This window comes from Lathamus discolor, chromosome 8 (genome assembly GCF_037157495.1).
Source record: "Lathamus discolor isolate bLatDis1 chromosome 8, bLatDis1.hap1, whole genome shotgun sequence".
Lineage (NCBI taxonomy): Eukaryota > Metazoa > Chordata > Aves > Psittaciformes > Psittacidae > Lathamus > Lathamus discolor.
In genome coordinates this window covers 13105679-13126953 of record NC_088891.1, presented here as the reverse complement: position 1 = coordinate 13126953, position 21275 = coordinate 13105679, and the positions used below count along the sequence as shown (strand labels likewise).

Genomic DNA, 21275 nt, shown 5'->3' with positions numbered 1-21275 from the left:
GGCACCCACCTGCAGCCGCTGGCGCCGGGCTCGGGGCCGGAGGGGCGCGCAGGAGGCGGGTGGCGCCGCGCTCGGGCGCGGAGAGGCGCGCAGGCAGCTGCCGGCGAGGACCGGCCCCACGGCGGGGTAAGGCGGCGGGACGGGGTTGGGACCGGGAGGGCCCCGCGGCATCGCTTGCGGGCCCCGGGTGGGAGGAGGCTCCGCGGGGCTCCGCGCGGTGCGGAGCGGAGCGGCTGCGTGCGGCGGAGCATCCCCTGCGCGGAGCATCCCCTGCGCGGGGCGGCTCGGCCCCAGCCCAGCGCGCCCCGGCGGCAGAGCCGCTGGGCATCATCTTCGGTGCGTGACTCGCGCGGGCGGCCGCGGCGCGTCCGGGGCTCCCGCGGTGTGCGGAGCGCCCTTCCCTCCTGCCTATTGTTTTTAATAGCGCGTTTTCCCGGGGAAGGCGGCTGTGTTTACTTGGATGTGCTCGCGTCCTGACATAATGTCAGGCGTTAAATGACAGAAATCAGATGCAGCAGCTTAATAAAATACGGGAGGAAGGTGTTTTCGTAGATGAAGATGAGCTGTGCCGGAGCTATCACGCCTTTGGTACGTCAGGAATACAGCAGGATGGATGGCGGGCGGGCGAGCGGGCGGATACGCTCCGCTGCCGTGGAGCAGGTCAGACTAAATGTATCAGTGACAAGTTCAGGCACGGGGAGCGGGTTTGGTAACATTTAGTAACATTTCCAATCTCTTGGCGAGCAAAATGTGTCCCCAGAACGTGCACGTTGGCATCAGGTACCACACATGCTCTGTTTTGTTGTCTGATTACAAAATTACCAGGGTGGCCTTCTGCTAATTGGAGGGAGGGGGTTTGCTTCGGTGGAAGCTTTGAGGGAATTTCTTGAGGGTAAAAATGCACAGTTGATCAATGAGAAACACGTAGGGAAATCTGAGGACTGTAACACTGAAAAATAAATAAGACCTGGTTATATTCATGTGACCACCCCGCACTTAGGAGTAACATAACATAAACCCCCACATTGTAACATCATTAATGATGAAACTAACGTCATTAATGATGAAACAAGTCCAGAAGTGTATCAGTATCAAACAGCAATTTAAAGATAATTTGAAGAGGTGATGGTGTTTTTACACCATGAATAATACACTCTCTAGATCTATGCTTTTGAAAACGTTTAGTAGAGGAAGTCTTCAGTAAGTTCTTGAGTTGTGTATTTGTAGTAAATCAGTGCAGTCTTTCAATTTCTTATCATATGAAAGCTTTTCCTTAACTGATTATTCTCAGAAACTGTCCTTGAACAACTTCTGTTCTGCCCTCCAATTCTGGAGGTAGGAACATGTAATGGGAAAGAAACTCCCGGGACCAATTGGCCTAATACTGCAGGCATCACGTCCTCAAGTGCCTTGAAAGGGGTACAGTTATTAGGAAAATAAACCTGGGGCTGAATGGAGGTATCTTGCTGAGTTATACTAATGGTATTCCAATACTTTCCATGTTATTCTGCACCCATTTCCTATCTGACAGAGTGTCTTTGCTGTGGTGCTATGTGCTGTGCAGCTCTTAATTATATAACTTACATTCCACTAGATATATTTAAGTTTTTATTACTATGTAAAAAGTGAAGAAGGTTAAATGAATCATGTAGTGACTTTGCCAACCCGAGTTCCATATCCATCGTTTCTCCCATCCAACTAGCTTGGCTGAATTTGCCTGAACTTAGCCAGTAGCCTCTGTTACCTTGACAATCTAAGTAATTTTGTTCAGAATGGCACGCTTTGCTCTCCGGCTGCATAACTTTTCTTCCTTTCCCAATTTATTATTGTTTCCAGTATTTTACAACTTCTGACCAGCAATGTTTATGCATTTCTGCTGTTATTAATCTGCTGTAGGGGTTTTTTGTAGCATTCCTGATTTATTGAATTTCATAGTTTGGTGTCTTCTTGTGACTGAGTATTCCTTTAACAGAGTCTGTGGTAGCTGAGCAGGAATTGGCATTGAGGGGCATGGAGCAGTGTCCTGTAACCACATGTATTTGCACATGGTAGGTTAACACTGGGGTGAATGCATATGCTCTGTTAATTGGCCATTAACAGAATTGACAAGTGCAATTAAGTATCAGTTAGCAAGTGCAGCAGTGGCTCTGTTTGACAGTGAAACTTGGCCATCACTACTTGGTGCCGCAGAAATCTGTAAACTTATTTTTTGTATCCTTCTTTACTGGGGTTATTTCAAGGAGCAGCTGAAGGCCCAGCTGCTCTTCTAAAGCAGGGAAATCTGAGAACAGCAGTGACAAAAAGGTAGCGCTCTGTGTGCTGTCTGTTGGCAGCAAAGGTGGAACACTCTTTTGTTAAAGTTACCCAGTGTCCTTTTTCCTATTGATGTTTCCAATGAAAAACAAACCTAGGGTTGTCTTTTCCAGGGCTGGTCTGATCTATTTCTCTATGAAAATAGAAAGTCTGTTTCCAGGGACATTTCCTTCTCCTATTTATTGTTTCAGCTATGAGGATGGACACATCACAGGTGGTTTCTGGCCCTGGTTTACAGCTGAAATGCAAAATATGTAGGTAGTTAATGGTGTCTCCATACATCGTAAGGAGAAAAAGAAAAAGCCTACAAAAGGTGCAAAAATAGGGTTTTTTTAGAAGTTACCCTACAGTGATCATTATTAAGGATCACAGTTCTGCAATCAGTAGCATATGCTCTTAGCCTTTGGAGCTCTTTCTGCTATGTTTTCACTTGGCATATATAATTCATTTAAAAGATGCACTTGAACAAGATTGTCCATGGAAGAAGGGACCCATGGCCAAAGGAAAAGTGGTCCAACGCTTGATACTTGGAAGATGATTCAATTCCTTGTCATGCCACAGACTTTTTGTTTGATCTCAAACAAGGCATTTCCTCTGACAAGACAGTGAAGTGGGGAGGCTCTAGTGTGGCTGATGATGTGTAAGGCACCACAACTATTGGTTCCATTCTTCACACAACACAAAATCTGGGAAACTGAACAGGATGAAGACACCATCTTGTCAATGTCACAGCTATTACTGTAATGTGCATTATGTTGGAACTGATTTATCCTTGTTCATCTGGGGACCACAGACCCATGGCCTGCTGTATCACAAGACTGGGAGCATGCGTGCTCTGGGCTGGTGCTCACTTGAAAAGGTGCAACCTCTTGTCCAAGGTCAGTCAGCACCTATCATCTACTGTAGAATCAAGCCTGCACAGTCTGGTGGTTATTAAAAGAGGTTAAAATATCACTGGTGCCCTACAGAAAATGATGGGGCTGTTTTCTTCCAGTGGTACAGCTCAGCACTGGGTGTTTCTGTTCATGTCAGAGCTGAAGCTTATAGATGACGAATTGTGGGTGGATCTGCCATTTCATAGCCCATTTTCTGTATAAAAAGCCTGCTCTCAAGGATTTTCAGCCCAGTACTTCACACCAGCCTCAGTTTCAGACAGTAGCTATGTTATGTTTTTATTTTAGGAAAGCTTATTAACCTTGCATGGGTTTTCAAAGAATCACTGAAGTTCTAAAGATGGAGGAAACCCCCCTTCCAGTTCCACAAGGTTACCAGTTGCAGTGAGCAACAACAGAAGATGCTTGCTTCATTGGTTTAGAACTAAACTTTACCCCTCTAAAAGTGAGGGGGAGACTCTCCCTGCAGGAAACACAACAGATGGGCAGGTCTTTTTTAGTCTTTTCCATTTCCCATACTTGGATGCCTCACTGGAGTGTCAGAATGCCATACAGAATACCACTAACATCTGTAACACTTAGGTTTGTTCTGTTATCTTCTTCCTGCAGGTAGGAACTGAGGGATTTAAAGGTAGCTTTTTTTAAGTAAGTCTGACTTAAATCATCATATGGTCACTGTATGGAAACAATTCTAGTGATTATGATTTACACATATGATGATACCCAGAAACAGGTTATATTTCATCAGGCACTGTGAAGAGATCTACTTCCTTCCCAGGACTTAGTTTTATGTTTTGAATGAATATGTATAATACCCCTAATGTTATCTTAGAAACAATTAGAAATTAGTTATTATGTAACTTCATTCTGCATCAGTGGAAGAAGCATTAATGTTTCATCTTTAATCACCAGTGAAGAATCTTTCATGTTATCTGACTCAAAGGGCACTCATCTCTTTATGTCTGCTATAATAGCAGTACATTCATATGGATAATTTTGTAGCACACATGATGGTTATTTCCTTATAAAGGGCGCGACTGAACTCCCATTAAAGTGAATTGATGTTTTCCATTTTATTTGCATAGGAGTCGTCAGTCCCTCAGTAAAGAAGCCAACTGTCATGTAAACTACCGAGTGGTGTGAGCATTACCAAGGCTCAGAAGGGCTCATCAAATTATGAAGTGGAGTTTCTGATCGCTGATGATTGTCCTAAAGGTTCAGGCCTAGTCTAGTGTTAGGACAACATATTTGTTAATTATTTAACAGTGTCTATATGGGACTGTTGCTAGGAACAGAAGATGAAATAATCCTACATTAGACCTGGAGAAAACCAGCATTTTAAATATACATGTTTTTTTAGGGATTCTTTGCTACAGTATGACAAAAGATGGCAAACAGGGCTTGGGAATAGAAGTGGTTTGGCCACACCATTACTTGCCCAGTGCCATCCCCGAGCTCAGTGCCATGTGCACTTGGGTGTGCTCTCCCCAGACACCCGCTCAAAGGACCCTGTTCTACGAATCCTTAAACAGGTTATTCGCTTTGATCCACCAAGTGAGTGTGCTGTGTTCTGGATGGAAAGGATTAGAAGAGGTGACCAAACCTGAGCAGTTCAGTGCTCCTTATGTTCTTCAGAAGTTTTTTTTGGGGAAACAGGCAAAAAAGTTGATAGATTCTAGAAGACAAAATGCTTTTCTACACACCTCTTCCATTTTCTACCTACATGAGTTTCTTTCATGTAGTTACTGTCTCTAGCCACATCAGGACCTGTAGCTAATACCATTTTCATCATACACAGAAAAAATCAGTTTCATAATGTTTCACTGTACATTCCTATCATACCTTTGTGCTGTGCTAGCCCCAGTACATTCTGTCTAGTTTTTGTGAGATTTATGAACCTCCTAGTTTAAAACCAAGGGAAATTTTGAACCACAAAACATTATCTCTAGGTATACATCTCCCATGTGTTCATAGTCAGAAAGAACATATTGGTCTTGTTTTTTAAGTATAGATATAAAAAAGAAACCTTATTTATATATCAAATAATGAAGTATTTCCCTCTTTTTTATTAAGCTTGATCTTTCAACAGCCCAGCCTTATTTTTCATAGCAGTTCCTGGACAGCAGAGAGGTCCCCTGGTTGGTACTGGGTTAACTGTATCGGTGGGAGCACTCCATTGCCTGGATGGCGTGGGACAACCACCCTCCTTCTGCTGAGCATCTGCTTGTGTTGCACAAATGTTGCTCTTAATCGTAATGGTCCCAATCCTATTTATTTGGTCCAGTATCAAGTTAACTTGGGATTTATTCCACCTGTTTCTTATTTTCATGTTTATCTACTCGAGAATATTGAAAGAAAGGGAAGAATTTTTCCATATAGATCAGTTTCATAAGTCTTTTTCAGAACACAAATATCCACCATTGTGGATACAGAGATAGTTTGAAATAGATTGTGTGTCAGGATTTCCTTTCTGAACATCAGTTGCTGTGATTTGGAAAAGTGAGAGCAATTCAAATCTGATCATGAAAAAAGATCTTTTTTTCTATGAAGATGCAAAGAACTCTCATGGATTATTTCCGATTCAGCACATGTCATTTTACATTGTAAACGCACATTGCCATGCAGCTTTATTCTTAGCTTGTACACACTATCGAAAGTTAGAAATCCACATCACATGTATCACAGGATTCTCATTGCTACAGGACCCCAGAGACATTATGTTTTCCTAGGTATATAGCCTGTGTTTTAGACAATGTGAGTGACCTGATGTGCCTTTGTAGCTCCTGGTCCATAGAAGGTTCTACAGTTCAGGTTGTTCCAACACTTCTGAAGCAATCCAAGCAAATGCAAGTGGGACCTCTCTGATGTCTAACATTAATTCAGCAGAGGACTGATTCCCTCTCAGGAAGAAGTATCGGTATCAGCAGTAGAATATTCCAGAATATTATGGTATCAGCAGAAACTACAGCCAAGCTACTCTAGAAAACCCTATCAGTAGTGTATAAGGATTATAACCAAAAAGTACTATGGAACACAGAAAAGTATACAAGAGTTACATCACAGCAAGTGTTGACTACACAGAACAATACTGATTTTATGCAGGCTGATTAATGACACCCTTTTTGTCTTTGAAAACATATTTTGACTCCTGATGTTGACAGGCATGGGTGAAAAAGCTGTCCCAAATAAAAAAGAGTATGTATTTATCTCTTTAGAAGGAATCAAAGGTAAAAATATAGCAACGGATTCTTTGAAGCTCACTGAGAAATATCTGTGCTCCGCAAAGATTTAAAAGTAGCATCTGGTTAGCAGAGATGCTACCCCTTACAGTACCTGCATTATGTGTCAGCATAGATCTCACCTATTGGGCATCTAACAGCATGCTTTGCTGTTCGGCAGTGGGTGTTGGAGCCCCTAGTAAAACTGTGATGCTCCTAAACTAAATGGAAAAAGCCAAATGGAGTTTGTGTTTCTTCATTCCTTACTCTCATTGTTCACTTTTCCCAGTGAGTTTGAAGTGGATCTCCATAGTCATACCCATGGTCCCTCATTCTGCTTCCCCCAGTGCAGTGTAGCATATTTTCTCTGTGATTACATTGAATATCTTTCTACTGTTTGACACTGATCTGCTTTTGTACACTTAAAATTACACTAGCTAGGAGCTGTTGGTTAGTTGGGGTTGCTTTCTAACAAATGAAAGTTTTCGTACAGTAACCATAACAAAGAAAATCAAGCGGATATAATCTGTAAAAAGTAAACAGTATGCGCACACTCAGAAAAGTCAAACCACAATCAGAAGCAGCACAGACAGCATATGGTCTTGTTTACATATACAAAATTAACAGTATGAAATCCAATTAGGAAGGTGGAGATTACAATCATCACATTAGACAGCGATTTCCAAAGTATGGGAACTCAAGGCTTAAGCATTTCCTTCCCAGACTGAAGGATGCTGAATTGTCACATTTATCTCATTCCCTTGGCTTCCCATAATGTGACTGTGGTGAAAGGTCAATAGAGTGCATGAAGCTAGGACATGAATGACAAGCACTTCACCAGAGCTTTCAGTAGCCTCTACAGCAGGGTGCAAGCTCCACGTAAGCCTTACTACTTACAGGGATTGTGGACAAATAAATTCCCTAAGCAGTGTCTTCTGCTTTTTTTCAGTCACAGGAGGGTAGGATTCAGTTGTGAAAGGGAAAATATCAAGGGAATTTCTGCTGCAAATGTATGTGTGCAAGAAAAGCATGGTTTCAAGCTCTTCCATGCACTGCTGGTCTAACAAGGGCTATCCAACATAGTGCTTCATGCCATGAGAGAAGTTAGACTGATACATCCTTAATACCTGGGTTTATATTTCTCTTTGGGTGTCCCTGCTGCACATGGTCAAATACCTTCTCTTCCTAATAATTATAAGGAAACAGCTATGATATTGAAAACTGTCACCTGTTGGAAAGTGTCCTCTGGCACATTTCCCTCTATGGCTAAGCACAGAGGTAGCTCACAAAGAATTCGGAAATGTCTGGTGCACTCCACTCATGCTCTGCAGTAATTACTTATTAGCACCTGGATTCAACTTTGCAAACCTTTCCACAAAAGCCATTACACACATGGTCTTGCTGATCCCAGTAAAACAGCTCTTAGCTGTGTTCCTGGATGTGAATCGTTCAGTGCCATACAGCCAAGGGAAAGGTACTGGCACCAGGCATCCTGCACAATAGAAGTGCTGAACCTCAGCCAGGGAAAACTTGATGTACTCTTACTAGTTACTTTCCCAACACTATTTAATTAACCTAACCTTGTGATTACATTCCCTTCTTTTCCAGGGATGAGATTAAACTCTAATAAAATAACCATTTAAACTGTTAAAGAGTTTTAAAAAGCTCTAATCCCCTCAAAGAAAGTTCCCAGCCTATTTAATGGCTGCTGGCTGAAATGTTACATTTTTAATGAGTTTATGCAAAGAAACTTAGAGAAGGCACCTGGTGCCTTAGTACAGCAATGTATTGCGGCTGAATTTGTTTTTACAGTTTAAACAAATATACTTATCTCTTTTACATAAAATGCTTTCATTATTTAACAAGTAGTTTTGATAACAAATTGTATCAATTAAACATATGTAGAATTAGTGTTCTCTTTAAGGGCTAGGTACAGAAAACCATTAGCTCTTTTTGACTTTTTTGTTGCCAAAATCTCTCTCAGAAGTATCACATATGATAGAGCCTTATAATATAAGAAATTTTCACAATGGCTGTAACTTTGTGAAACATCAGATGCTGACTAACTTCCTAAAATTTACTCACAATTTAAAGAACAGTTGAATTCTACCATGACATTGGGAATGGCTTAACAATGATAGCATGCTATGAAAACAGGCAGACAGAGCAGTAATAAGGTAGAAAATACAAGTGTATAGCGGAAGTAATGCTTTTTCTTGGAATAGGTTGTTCAAGTGTTTCCAGTCAAGGCTTATCTTGCCTTGCAGTATTTGTAGAATTCCAGGTCTTTGAAGTTTGTAATTCTACTGATTATTCTCTTCCGTTTCTACAGGTTGCTGATTTCTAGTCTTTTTGATAGATAGCAAAAATAGATGTGTTTTAATATTTAGTATTTTAATAGTGAAACCCTGCGTAAATGCAACATTTTCATTTGGATTTAGAACAGAAGAAAAATAAATGTCTGGCTTCCAGTGCATACAGAGAACAACAGGACCCACATGGATGTTTTTTACTTTATGACAATTAAGGACCTGGCCAAAGGAAATCAGAGTCTGGGTTCAGACATAAGGCAGCTGTATGTGCCAGTTGGCTGTTTCCCATATCAACCATAGCTTTGAAATTTGTGAATGCAAAAACTCAGCTGTAAAACTGCACAGCTGGCTGTGCAATTCAGAGAGCTCTGGTCCTGGAGTGGGAAGACTTGGGAGGGCCTGGAGCACAGCAAAACTCCCCAGCAAATGCTCTTCCTGATCACAGATTAATTCTCTTTCACTCCATTCATTTACAGGCAGATTCTGGCTCTAGAATTGGCTCTGGAGAGGAAAAAAAAGGGGGACTAAAGACAGAGTTCTTCATAACAAATGATATCATAGTGACTGTTGTGGCTATGCAAATGACACTTTCTTCTTACTTATCACTTGGGATCATCTAACAAGAACCAAGTTCATGTTTTCAAACTTAAAGATTTTGTGAAATACTAAGTCCATGCTTTTTCATGACCATGTTTTGCATGCCTGCAGGTGCCCCATGGAGCAGACTAATCTACAGATGATTTTTTTAAGTATATCCTTACTGCAAGAGTTATTTTGATGATGAGTACTATCACATGTGATAAACATTTTGAAATAAGACTACCAAGCAGCACACTTTACAGCTGCTTACATAACCAGTACGTACCAAAAAGCCAGCCAAGACAATGTAGGCCTGCTTTCGGCCATCAGCAAAGCTGGGATAAGATAGAATACCACAAGGCATATCGTTTTCTATCTTGTTTGTCAGCATTGGACTGTTCTCTGTGAATCTACAAGCAGATTCTACTGTTTCTAAGCAAATTAAATAAAACACATCTCCATGGAAAAGGATGAGTTCCTAATGTTTTTTCTTATCTATGTCTCAAAGCTTCTCTTTACTGCTGCACTCGTGAGGTTCCCAAATGTACCGTACCCCTCCCTGCTGTTTCTTGGCTACTGCTACACAGGCAGCCCCAGCACTTCCCACACTCCCTCCACTGAGCCAGGACATCTTGTTGCTTTGTTTTCATTAATCAAGTGTAAATGTGACTCTCAGCATGTGGGCTTTTTAGGACTCTATCAGCTAAATGGAGACACTCATAATGCTTTATTGTTAACAGTGAGTGAAGCCACAAGAAGCTCAGTACTCCTGGATGGTTGAAATCTTGGCAAGCAGCATCAGTGGAGCAGTGCAGCAGGAGCCATGTCTCTGCCCTTCCGAAAAGAGTTGGAGAAATACAAGAATATTAATGAAGATGAAATACTCAGCAAACTCTCAGAGGATGAACTGAAACAGCTAGAGCATGTTCTCGATGACCTTGATCCTGAGGTTAGTGATGGTGGCCAGGGGATTCATAGTTCAAAAGCTGCCTTTTATAAATGCCACATACTACAGTATTTTATATTTGTATTCTGTTACACTAGAGGCAGTGGATCCTAAAGTGGGAGCAGCTCAGCTAGGGACATTTTGGGTTTATTCCTGCTGTGATGTGCTACTTGCTTTTGTACAAGTCACTGTGCCCTTTCCCTACCCCTTGTCTATTTAGACATGAGCTTGTCTGCAGTCTAAATCTTTAATCATGTTTGCACACTGCAGCATGATGAAAAGCTTTTTATGGCTGCTATTTGTGAGCACAACAATAAACAAACTAACATAAGGTGTGTTTGTGCAGATCAGATCTTTTGAACTTCTGAAACCTGTTGATGGTGTCACTCAGCACAGATAGTTCTAGCTGAAGGGAATATATTTAGGCGTGATTGAGAAAAATAAGGCTCAGCTACACGACTGTCATTTTCTAGAGAGCAAGGATAATATGAGTATTTGAAGACACACTCACAAAGAATTTAAAGATCTCTGGCCTAGGAGCTACTTGGTCCCACAATAACGAGGTTACAGTCACAAGCGTGCTGGATAGGAATTCTGACTACCTACCCCAAAACCAAACTGCAGGAGTTTGAAAAGGAGCTCACTCTGGAAACAAAATACATTTGAAGAAACACAATTGAATTATAACTCCTAGTTCTACAGTACAAATTTACCTGGAAATTAAGGGTTGGCTTTACTGTTCTCTCCCTCCATGGTGTCACTTCCCTCACTATTAACACTTCTACAGTGCATTTTCTGGTATTTTCAGGTAACTGGCATCTCAAATGGAGACACAGAACATTAAACCAACCAACCAAACAAACAAAGCAGGCCATGGTGCATTTGTAGTCAGACTACACATGTGCAGTAAATGTGTAGCCCCCTGGGCGCATTTGTGCACGCATAGGTAAAGTGTCTAGTGACTTGAGTGGATGCACTTAGAATTCACCAGGTATTTGCCATCTATCAGATTTACTGGCCAACAACAAAGTGTTTCTGCAGTACTTCGGGGCATTTTCAACATGTTGGCTTTACTGCACATGTAACTGCAACGTCCACATACCTGTACTCCTTTCTGTTATTTCCTGGACTGAAATGTGGGAGCCTTACACATCTTCCTATATTAAGGGGTACAGATGCAATCACAGGGTCACACAGTCGCATGTTTAAAGCGGGGCTTCATCTCTTTACTTCTTGCATACTTTAAATAGTTAAAGTCCACATCATTCACCAGTTACTTTCTGTGTATGCCATTCATTTCTGAAGCCCAAGAGACATCTGCATTAGCATGAAAGGAATTTCTTTAAAGATGAAAAAAGAGAGAGGAAAAAAAAAAAATGGAGAGAGAAAAGAGTAAATGAAGAGAAGGAAATGCACAGAAAATTTATCCTGGTCTGTTTACCTGGATTTCAAACTCTGTGGTTGTGTGTAACACAAAGGGCTCTGATCTCACTTAGGTCTTTGCTGCTGTGATTGTAAATGTGGTTAATAAAAATACTAATAGGTGGTACAATCAAGAAGCCTGAAAGATGTACTGGGTTTAGTGGTTACGTTTAGGTAATGTGTGTTACTGCTGTCACTAACGAGCATTATGTGAAGTAATGTGCAAAGAATGATTTCACTTAAAACCCAGCACCATTGAAATGAAATTTGGACCACTGTATGAAATGGCCTCCTCTCCTTTACGTGCCTCCCTCTCTTTCACAGAATGCCTTGCTTCCAGCGGGATTTCGGCAAAAGGACCAGACCACGAAACCTGTCACGGGCCCTTTTGACAGAGAGCGCCTGCTCTCCTACCTGGAGAAGCAAGCACTGGAGCACAAAGACAGAGAAGACTTTGTACCATTTACAGGGGAAAAAAAAGGTACAGTCCATCTTCATGTGGGTGTTGAGTAATGGACTGCCTGGTACAAGCATCTGCTGTGCCTGGCCTTTATGTGGAATATGCTGGGACAAAAGAGGTGGAGGCTGTTACTGTGTGGGGTGAAGCTCAGGAGTCGGATCTAGAGCTCTTGAGGCAGGAGGTGAAGTGGTAATTTAATCTGCTGTGTAGTGGTCTGCCTTGCTACACTGGGGTTACAACGGCAAGTTTAACCAGGGAACGGGAACACACAAATGCCCATCCAGCAAAGGGCTCCCAGATCAGCAACTGTCTCTATTTGCAGCCAAGCATGGACAAAGGTGGCCTTGCTAACCTGACTTGGACTGTTCCCATGTCCAGCATTAGGCCCATGCAAGGGTACTGTAGGGGGGGAGTGTTTAGGAGGAAACATATAAATGCCTTTCTGCATAAGTATTGCCTACAATTGCTGTAAGCAATACCTCAGGGAACACACTTACAGAAAATGAGTATTTTTCCACTTGTTTACTAGCACATCTGGCAATGCTATTTAATGCAGACAGTTTCTCTGCTTCCCTTTGTCCTACAGCTACAGGAAAAAAAGGAAAAACAGGAAAACCTAACTCTAATCATGCAAACATTGGTAGGATAACCTTAGGGTTACAGGAGCAGTGTTTTTTTAAGTAAGCAGTGTTCCTTTAGGACCATTATCTCCTTTTCCTTATTTATATATGAAGTGAATAAAAATGTCTACTTCAGGCCACCCCTTTATTCAAGAAGGAACTTAACCATGTCTGGGTCCATTTCTGACCTTCTCATGAATTTGCCATTATTTCAGTGGGATCCTCTTAAGGAAAAGGACAGATTTCAAGAAAGTCAAAGGCAGCATTTTTTACTTTATGTATCATTACCAAAGGTAGAAAATATTATTTGCAGGCCAAGAGTTGTTACCATCATTACATTGTGTTATCAGTCTTGGAAACAATGGCTTTAGACAAATGTGACATTTTTCAGCTAGATCTGATTTACATGTTGTTTTATCATGCAGCATGTTCTTTAACCTACTTCTTCCTCCATCGTAACTTGTGCTTCAGTGCTATTCACAGGGTTGATTCTGAGCCCACTGAAATGCAGTGACACTGCAGTGATCCTGCCGGTAGCAGGACTGAACAAGCACATACTGTACAGAAAGGAAGATGGTTTATTGTAGTATGGATTTATTACCAGTTGTTTTCAGTCTTCTACACACCGCTGTGTCAGAGTAGTACAAGTTACTGCTTGCAGGTCTCTGCATATTTACACCAGTATCTTCAGTCAGGTCTCACCTTACTGATATTTACTGACTTGGGGCTAAGACTTTGCATTTTGCACTGTAGTCATGTCCAAAATCTCTAAACATGCCTGAAACGTAAGTCCACGAAAAACCAGCAGTGTGTGGAATCGCATATACCCATAGGACTGGCACTTGATCTGTACAAAACTAATCCTTGTATCGTCCCTGACAGTGTTGTTGTACATACTGGCCTGTTTATTCTATTTCAGTTTTCTTTTGATGAGACTAAGGCAGTTTTATTCTTGCATTTGCATCCAGATACCCTTAGAGTGCTTATTAGTGCTGCTTATTAATTCCTGGTGTCCCAGGTGTGGAAGTACCAGTGCTTCACAAACACCAATAACCACACATTTCACTTTTTCCTCAGCACAGTTAATTCAGCCATGCTAGCACTTAAAGCTATTCTTAGTTTTGCTTTTGAGTCACAGTGATGATTTACTTCAAAATGACAATTTTAACAATTACCACAATTACGAGGTTATGAAACATTTTAGGCTAAAGGAATTATTCCCTTAATTTCCCCTGTTCCTTGTACACCACCAGTTCCTGACAAAGTCCTCATTATCAGCTTTAGCAGATTAAGTCAAATGAAAACAACCACATGTTCCATGATTTCCGCAGTCATTTTACAATTACAATTTAATACAAAGAATTCTACCGAATTTTCTTTGAAGTCAAAAGACAAATACCGTGAAAATACCCTCTGTTCCTTTGTTAATATTAGAAATAACTGAATTAATCTGAGGTCTGATGAAGTCCAGTACCTTGACAATTGCAAACTGGATGGACTGCACAGTCTCATTTCCATGCTGCTGTAAGGGAGCTGGCATTTAGAAAGAATCTGCTTATTTTAAGCTTGGTGCATCCCTATTGGTACTTGAGTTTCTCTTCTGCTGCCCCTGGCTTGCTCAGCAGAAGGTGTCCTAAAGAAAGACCACCAGACTTCAAGCACCGGGCTTCCTGCCTCCTTTTCTTGTTCTCTGTCCCCTTGCTCTGCACTGCAAAGACTTCACACATAAACTGAGCCTTATAAACACATGACTGAAACCTCTGAGTGCCAAATGCACCGAAATCTTCCCATAAATTGTACCATAATCCTGCTGATATGGTGAACCCGGTGAAACATGAGGACTGCTACACAGAGGCAGTGTGTGGTTGGCTCTGGATCATAGAATCCATGCCTGTAACTGCAGCATTACTTATTTTGACACTCAATTCAAAAAAACAATAACAAAATAACTGTATTAAAATATTAATTAGTTGATTTGCATTTATAAGATATTTTCCATGCAAGGAAATAAAGCAGTTCTGCCAGATGTGATACTACGTGCTCGATTTAAAGTCACTTTAATTAGAGAATAATTAGTATTCTTCCAAAGCTTAGTAATTAGTTCAGGATAAATAATTTGCATTTCTAAAATGTGTCCTCAAAAGCAGCTAAAGAAGGATATCGCTTGAGGAAAAGCTTATTCCTCACCTTCTGCATGTTGATGGTCTCTAAAGTGTATTTAAAGATTGGTAAATACATGATTCTATTATATAGATGCCTGTTAAATGATTTCTTTGCATTATAGCAGCACTGTAATGTAGCCGTATGATAAATAGCCCCAACTTAATTTTACACTAATTCTGCTGGTTAAAAAATAACTTCTGCAGTAGCTCTAAAATGCATCCAGTGGTGTATAATTAGAAATGAGAGGTGTGGTGCCAATGTACTGTTTGGCACTATTTACCACTTGAGAATATTTGTATGTCAGTAGGATTAGAATATGTCAAGTGTGGTTTAAGCTTTTGTCAGTGTTTTATACTTTGGTATTTGTCTGCTACTGGGAGAGCATTTATTTTTTCAAATTTAAGAAGTGGGATGCTGCTACCAAATGTTAAGTGACATTTCTACCAGTTCCTACATTTGTCATGCAAAGCTGATACTGACTTCAAGATTCAATGATGAACTGAAAAGAAGGTGGCGTTTAAAATATCGTCCTTCCAGAATAGTCTGTGATACATCATTATTTTTTATGTACTGTCTCTGCCTCTCTGGTTTTTGTTGTTAATAGCTTATTAAAAAGTTCTTGACCAAAAAGCAATACCAGGCAGCTGCTGAGGGATAAAATTCAGTTGCCTGCGTTGGTCTCTATATACTGAACACAGCCATAAGGTTTTGATTGTGCTAGAAAACAAGCCAAAACAAATTCCAGAGCTGACAGGGATATTCAGAGTGGTTGAAACACAGGAAGTGTTAAATATGAGCTCAAGTTGGGGGGCTGATATTGAAGGGAATTGCCTTGGTTTTGATTGTAATCATGGTTTGGAAAAGTTAGAGATGTTTGGCAGAAACAATCAAATGTATGGCATGCATTAGATTATATATGCTCTGCCATACTTCAGCTTGTTAACATGCTACATTAATTGCTGTACAAAAGAAGGCTTTAAGCCTGTACAGAACAGCTCTCAAATTTCAGTGAAACCCCATTATTAATGAGGAATGGAGTATAGGGAGTTAGGGCTGATAACTGTAGCCATAGCAACTGGCAGTTTGTAAGTATTTATTTTATGTATTTTTGGATTAGTTCCTACTCAGGACAGATATTCTAGAAATCCTTACATAGAGCCTGATGAACTACTTTGACTGACCCACTGCATTTAACACATCAGCTGGAAGAGCTGGTTATCACACTTTGATCACTGAGAAGCCTTTTCTGTATCATTTTCAAGTTCATGAAAGGTTTCAGGAATAAAAAGCAAAGGTGGAGAAAGTAAGGGGCAGTGTAGGCACAAAGTATTAGAGTAATGTCAATGCTGCGTGTTTTCTCTCTTACTGAGTGCAGTATGCACATCTGATCTCAATTAAGATCCGAGTCCTACTGTGATACAAACATGAACTATTAACATTTCTGTTCTTGCTTTGTTGCAGTGGTTCTTGTAACTACATGATACTAATGAAACATAATTGAAAAAGTTCTGTTGTTGTGAAATATTAGATATGAAAAGTAAGCTGTGCCATTTTTAATTGCTATAAGGATTGTTGTTTCAGCTCTTCACCACTACCCCCTTTTTCTACAAGGTCTTCCACTCCTTGCCAAACCATTTCATTTTGGATCCCATCCAGTTCTCATCAAAGTCATGGAAAAACTCCAGTGGATTGGGCTATTATTATTTGTGGTTGGAAAGGGAAGGGGAACTCACTTGTATGTGATTAAATGCTGACATTTTTAGCCAACTGATAAAATGGAAAAGGAAGAAAATAAGGATGATTAAACAGAACTTTCGGCCAAAGTTGCCCTGGCAGAGCCCATCTATCTTGCATGTTGTGCTGTGCCAAGCAGGGTATCAATACACAGCACTACTAATAATGACAATCGTTTTCAGAAGGTCAAAGTATTAGAGCAGATGCTAATGAGTTCCAATTAAAGTTTCTCTAACAGACTCTATATAAAAAAGTTAGGGTTTGGTTTAGAGACACGGCATCTTTGTTGTCTTGAGAAGGGCAGTTTTTTCACCCCCAATGCTGAAATGGTTTAAGTTTTTGCCATCATCTTCCTGTTCTTCAAGGCTTAAATTTGGAATTAATGTTTGTCTCTTGAAGTGTTGAAGGTGCTGCAGTTGCTGACAGTAATGCCTCAGCCAGTGCCTTTCACTGCTTGCTTTTGTAAGACCCTGTTTTAGTTGCTCATGACTTTGCCAAACTTGCACAGTTCACACTGAAATTTCCCATGCTGAGAGTCTGCCTCAGGCTGAATTTTTGGGAAGTGTCAGCAAAAAGGACTTGGCTGTTCCCAAGAACAAGATTAGGAGAAAACACATTGTTTTAGCCCTCTTAAGTAAATCTTTCCAGCTGTTTTTTTATGAGCTGCAGTGCCTCCATGCTTTGAAGAAGGGACTTGAAATGTATGCCCTTTGGAATCCCCAGGGAAATACACTTTAATTTGGCATCCTCAAAATATTATGTTTTCTTGTACCTCCAGTTTGTGATAGTGTTCTCCAAATATCCCTCCTGCAGTGAGTATTAGTCATGTCCTCAGAGCTTCTGCCTGCATGTGCAGAGAGCACACGTGGTTCACAGCAGAGCCTGGAGAGACCTGGCGTGGCCAGCTGGAAGGTGTGTGGGATGTGCAAGATGCTCTTTGGAACTGCTCATCTGAGAGGCCACTGCCACACCAGAACCAAGGGCGGCAAGTCTCCCTCCTGCTCTCACAGTGCTTTCCTCACTTCGTAAGGGCACTGTAAAGGAGTGAAAAAGAGTGAACAGCCAGCAGAGAGGCTAGTGCAGAGGTGGAGGGATTGGTTTTCAAGGAGCTGCATGAATATGTTCAGGACGAGGGACTAGATGTGGCAGCTCTACTGTAGAAGCTGTAGAAGAGAGCAGTGGTAAGGAAGAGAGGACAGAGGTGGTGGGAAGGGTCAGGATTCAAAGGTGTGCAAAACCAGGAGACACAGGAGATGGAGAAGGCACAGGGGGCGGTGAAGAAGGATATAAGGAATAGAAGAGATGCCAGAGAAGAACATAACTAGTGGCATCTGGCCCAAGTTTCAAGGTTCTTTGATATCCCTGAGAACCTGAAGCCCAACAGCACAGCTTGACTCTGCTGCCATTCCACATCAGACATAAGAGCTTTCTCCTCTGTTGGTGAAGCAGGTTAATCCAGGTGGTAATCCAGAGGACTGCCGTAGGACTACAGGGACCCGAAACAGTTGGGATAATGTGATAATCCATGTGAGGGTCTGATTAAATTCTGGGCTTCCTTCTGTTTTAAAGATTATAGGTTGGCTTTTGTTTATTTTTATTTGAGAATGTATACTTTTCAGAAGAATACTTTAAAGGGTATTTCTAAGGTGGCAGACACAGCACGCTGATCAAAGGTGCTGCTGCAGTTTAAGTTCATTCTTTGTCTATAGGCACAATAGATTTAAGAACTTTGGAAAGCTTAACTTTGCAACCTTCCTATCCATTATCCTGAATTTTAAGGCATGGAATATGCAGACACAAATCCAAGGGTAACAGTACAGCAGCAATTATGACACTGCATTTTAATTACTACTAGCTTTCAGTTTCACACTTATTTGAACTTCTCTTATTTTCTTTTTCATAATACATGTTTTTTCCTGATAAGAACTAATTGAGCTCCATTTTCATAGAGTATTCATAGGGAGGAATTTAAGGCTCAAAAGGGAAGAATAGTGCAAAATAGAAAAAGTGAATCAAGTGCCTGTGATTTATTCAAGGCAGATCTCCGAGATTATTGAATTTCACTCCTAAGGTCAGTGTCACATTCTCTAATTGAGAATAAACAGGCACTCACTGTAGGCAGAGATTCATTGGAAAGTAGGAAGTAGTAAGTGTAACTAGATATTTTCTTAAAAGTACAATAACCTGAGGTACAGTTTATAGGAAAAGAGAGTACATTTTTGTTTTACAATTGTGGCAGGAAGTGCATTTATATTATAAAATTAAGTAACTATCCTTAGTAAACTGGTGTTAAATAAAAGGACATTTTTACAGTGAGTATAAATGGCTTATTTCCCATTGTTCTGTGCTTTGCTGAGTTTTGGCTTGTACAAGGTGGGAATAAACACTAAGTATTTATACTAAATAAAAAAGGTGGAAATTTATATTTATGCAGAAAAGTGTGATAACATAAGCAGGAAGGCAGAGAGAAGACATACCAGAAATGATGTTCCAAATGCTGAAAACTATAAATGAAGGTGAAATCCTCAAAATGTTCAAATGCCTTTTCTTTTTTCCCTTTATATAACAGTAAACAAATAAACCTGCTTCAAGAAAAAGCACTTGAAGTAGTTCCCTGCTCAATTAATACAATTTCCTAAGATGTGCATATGTGGTTGTGCAGTTAACTATTACTGTATGAAATGAAGTTAGGGATGCATCTCATTTCCTTGCTTTACTTTGACATTACTTAATGGGGTCATTGGCACAATGCAGGAAATCAAAGCTTGCTGAAACAAAGTGGCAAAATTATGTCTAGGGTTTTATGACTGTACCACCAAGAGTTATCTCCTTTTTTTACTAGAATTCTTCCTTTGACCTCCCTGCATTTCTATGTCTCTCTGTAGTCCTTTGCATTGAATCCTTCTCTCTGGTTTTCAATGGATTTTTTTCCCCCAAGCTTCTTTTGATTAAAACATGAACCATATCATATTTCAAGTTGAATAGAAGTTTTGCAGTGTGTGAAAAGTAATAGGTTTGCAGTAGGCTGAGGCAGAACAGATCTCTACCCGGTGCATTCACAGTCAGAAAGACCATGGGTTATAATAAGCCTCCTCAGTCATTTCCAAGTCACCCCAGGGACTTAGCCCAGTTTGACTGAAGGAAGGGGAGAATGGCATTGATTTATGCTTAAAATTTCATGTTGAAAAAAGCACTTTGGATTCCAGACAGTTTGGGTTTCAATGCATGTGTAAAAATTAAATGATATTTTAACACTTACTTTTTTTTTTTTCCTGAAATTGAATTTTGTTTTGCAGTTAAACACCAGATTATTTCTGTGCATAAATGTGGTTATATTTGTGCTGTTAATTCTGACGTAGCTCAAGTATGATATGTATAAACATAGCTTTTGTCACTGTGTTTTTCACTGATAAATAAACTATTAGTATTAAGACTTAGAACAGAACATTAGCATGTTGTGGAAGCAAATGTAACGCAATTAATTTTACCACAATTAATGTTATAATGAAGTACCTTCTGAAATACAGCATGAATATAAATAGCACCAAGAGCAGCAGCCTTTCATCATAAATCTCACTTTAAAATAATAAACATTACTATTCTTCCAATGCTTATTCCAAAGAATACATTTTAAATTTAAGCTGGACCATTGAAACAAGCAAGCCATAATCCATATTCTATTTTGGCAGCAGATTCCATGATTTCACTTTATAATGAATTTACAATATATGGATGTGGGACCAGAAGGGACCGCCTGAATCTTTAAATTCTGTCCTTACAATAATGAAGGAAAACTGGTTGAAAGGCCTATAAACACAGACACCACTTCTGCTGGGGGTGGACTAATACCATGCTAAATGCATAAACTCTCCTAACGCTTATTGGCTATGCTACAGCATCTCTTGACAGTGGGATAATGCAAAAGAATGTTCTTGTCTAGATAGCAGGAAAAAAATATTTTAAAAACACACTGGACACCAGCAAGGCCCACATATATTAAAGACATATATTGCCAGATTTGACATGACCTTTCCCCTTCAAATATTTCAGATAACCAATAATAGAATCTTTTTTCTATACCATTTGCCAAGAATGCTTTAAATGAAACTATCGTTGGGGTCATATACACATTTAAACAGATTTGGGCTGCCATCCAACAATTACATATGCCTGAAACAAATGCTTAAAAATTGTATTCCTATATATGTGAACTGCACAGAAAAAGTATGAGCCTGTACTCGTTTCCATTATCCCTGGATTCCTTGCTACACAAGATACTTGCCCTACCCATGTCCACTATCCATAGAGAAGGACCAGATATATTACATATTGTGTCCAGTTTACACCAGAGGTCCTTTGTCTCCTTGTGTGTGAAAGTATAGACTTCTATCAGCATTCGTTCACAGTGTGGCTTGGGTTTGAGTCTGTGAAGAATCACTTAGTGCCTGATGGAGAGGTTTCATGCAAGCTGTGGAGTATAGCTGTCAGGGGGACAGTATTATCAGTCAGGATAAAGGAAGCAGGATTCCCTCAAGATCTCAGACAACCTACAGATTACTTGAAACTCATGTGGAACCACCAGTGATGAGAAAGGAAAATATTTTATGGATAGCAC

At 40.3% G+C, this 21275-nt stretch overlaps 1 protein-coding gene across 3 annotated transcripts in view; it reads left to right on the top strand.

The window, feature by feature from the left end:
• LOC136018939 (tropomodulin-2) overlaps nt 1-21275 on the top strand; it is a 34229-nt gene continuing 12954 nt past the window's right edge. The window contains exons 1-3 of one of the 3 annotated variants that reach the window (XM_065688628.1): nt 1-126; nt 10056-10264; nt 12008-12164. In XM_065688628.1, the coding sequence (XP_065544700.1) occupies nt 10139-10264; nt 12008-12164 (283 nt within the window). In that variant the 5' untranslated portion in view covers nt 1-126; nt 10056-10138. Of the gene's footprint in view, nt 127-531; nt 589-2031; nt 2049-10055; nt 10265-12007; nt 12165-21275 lie in introns of those variants that run through there. The other 2 variants (XM_065688629.1, XM_065688630.1) reach the window with 2 other exon arrangements.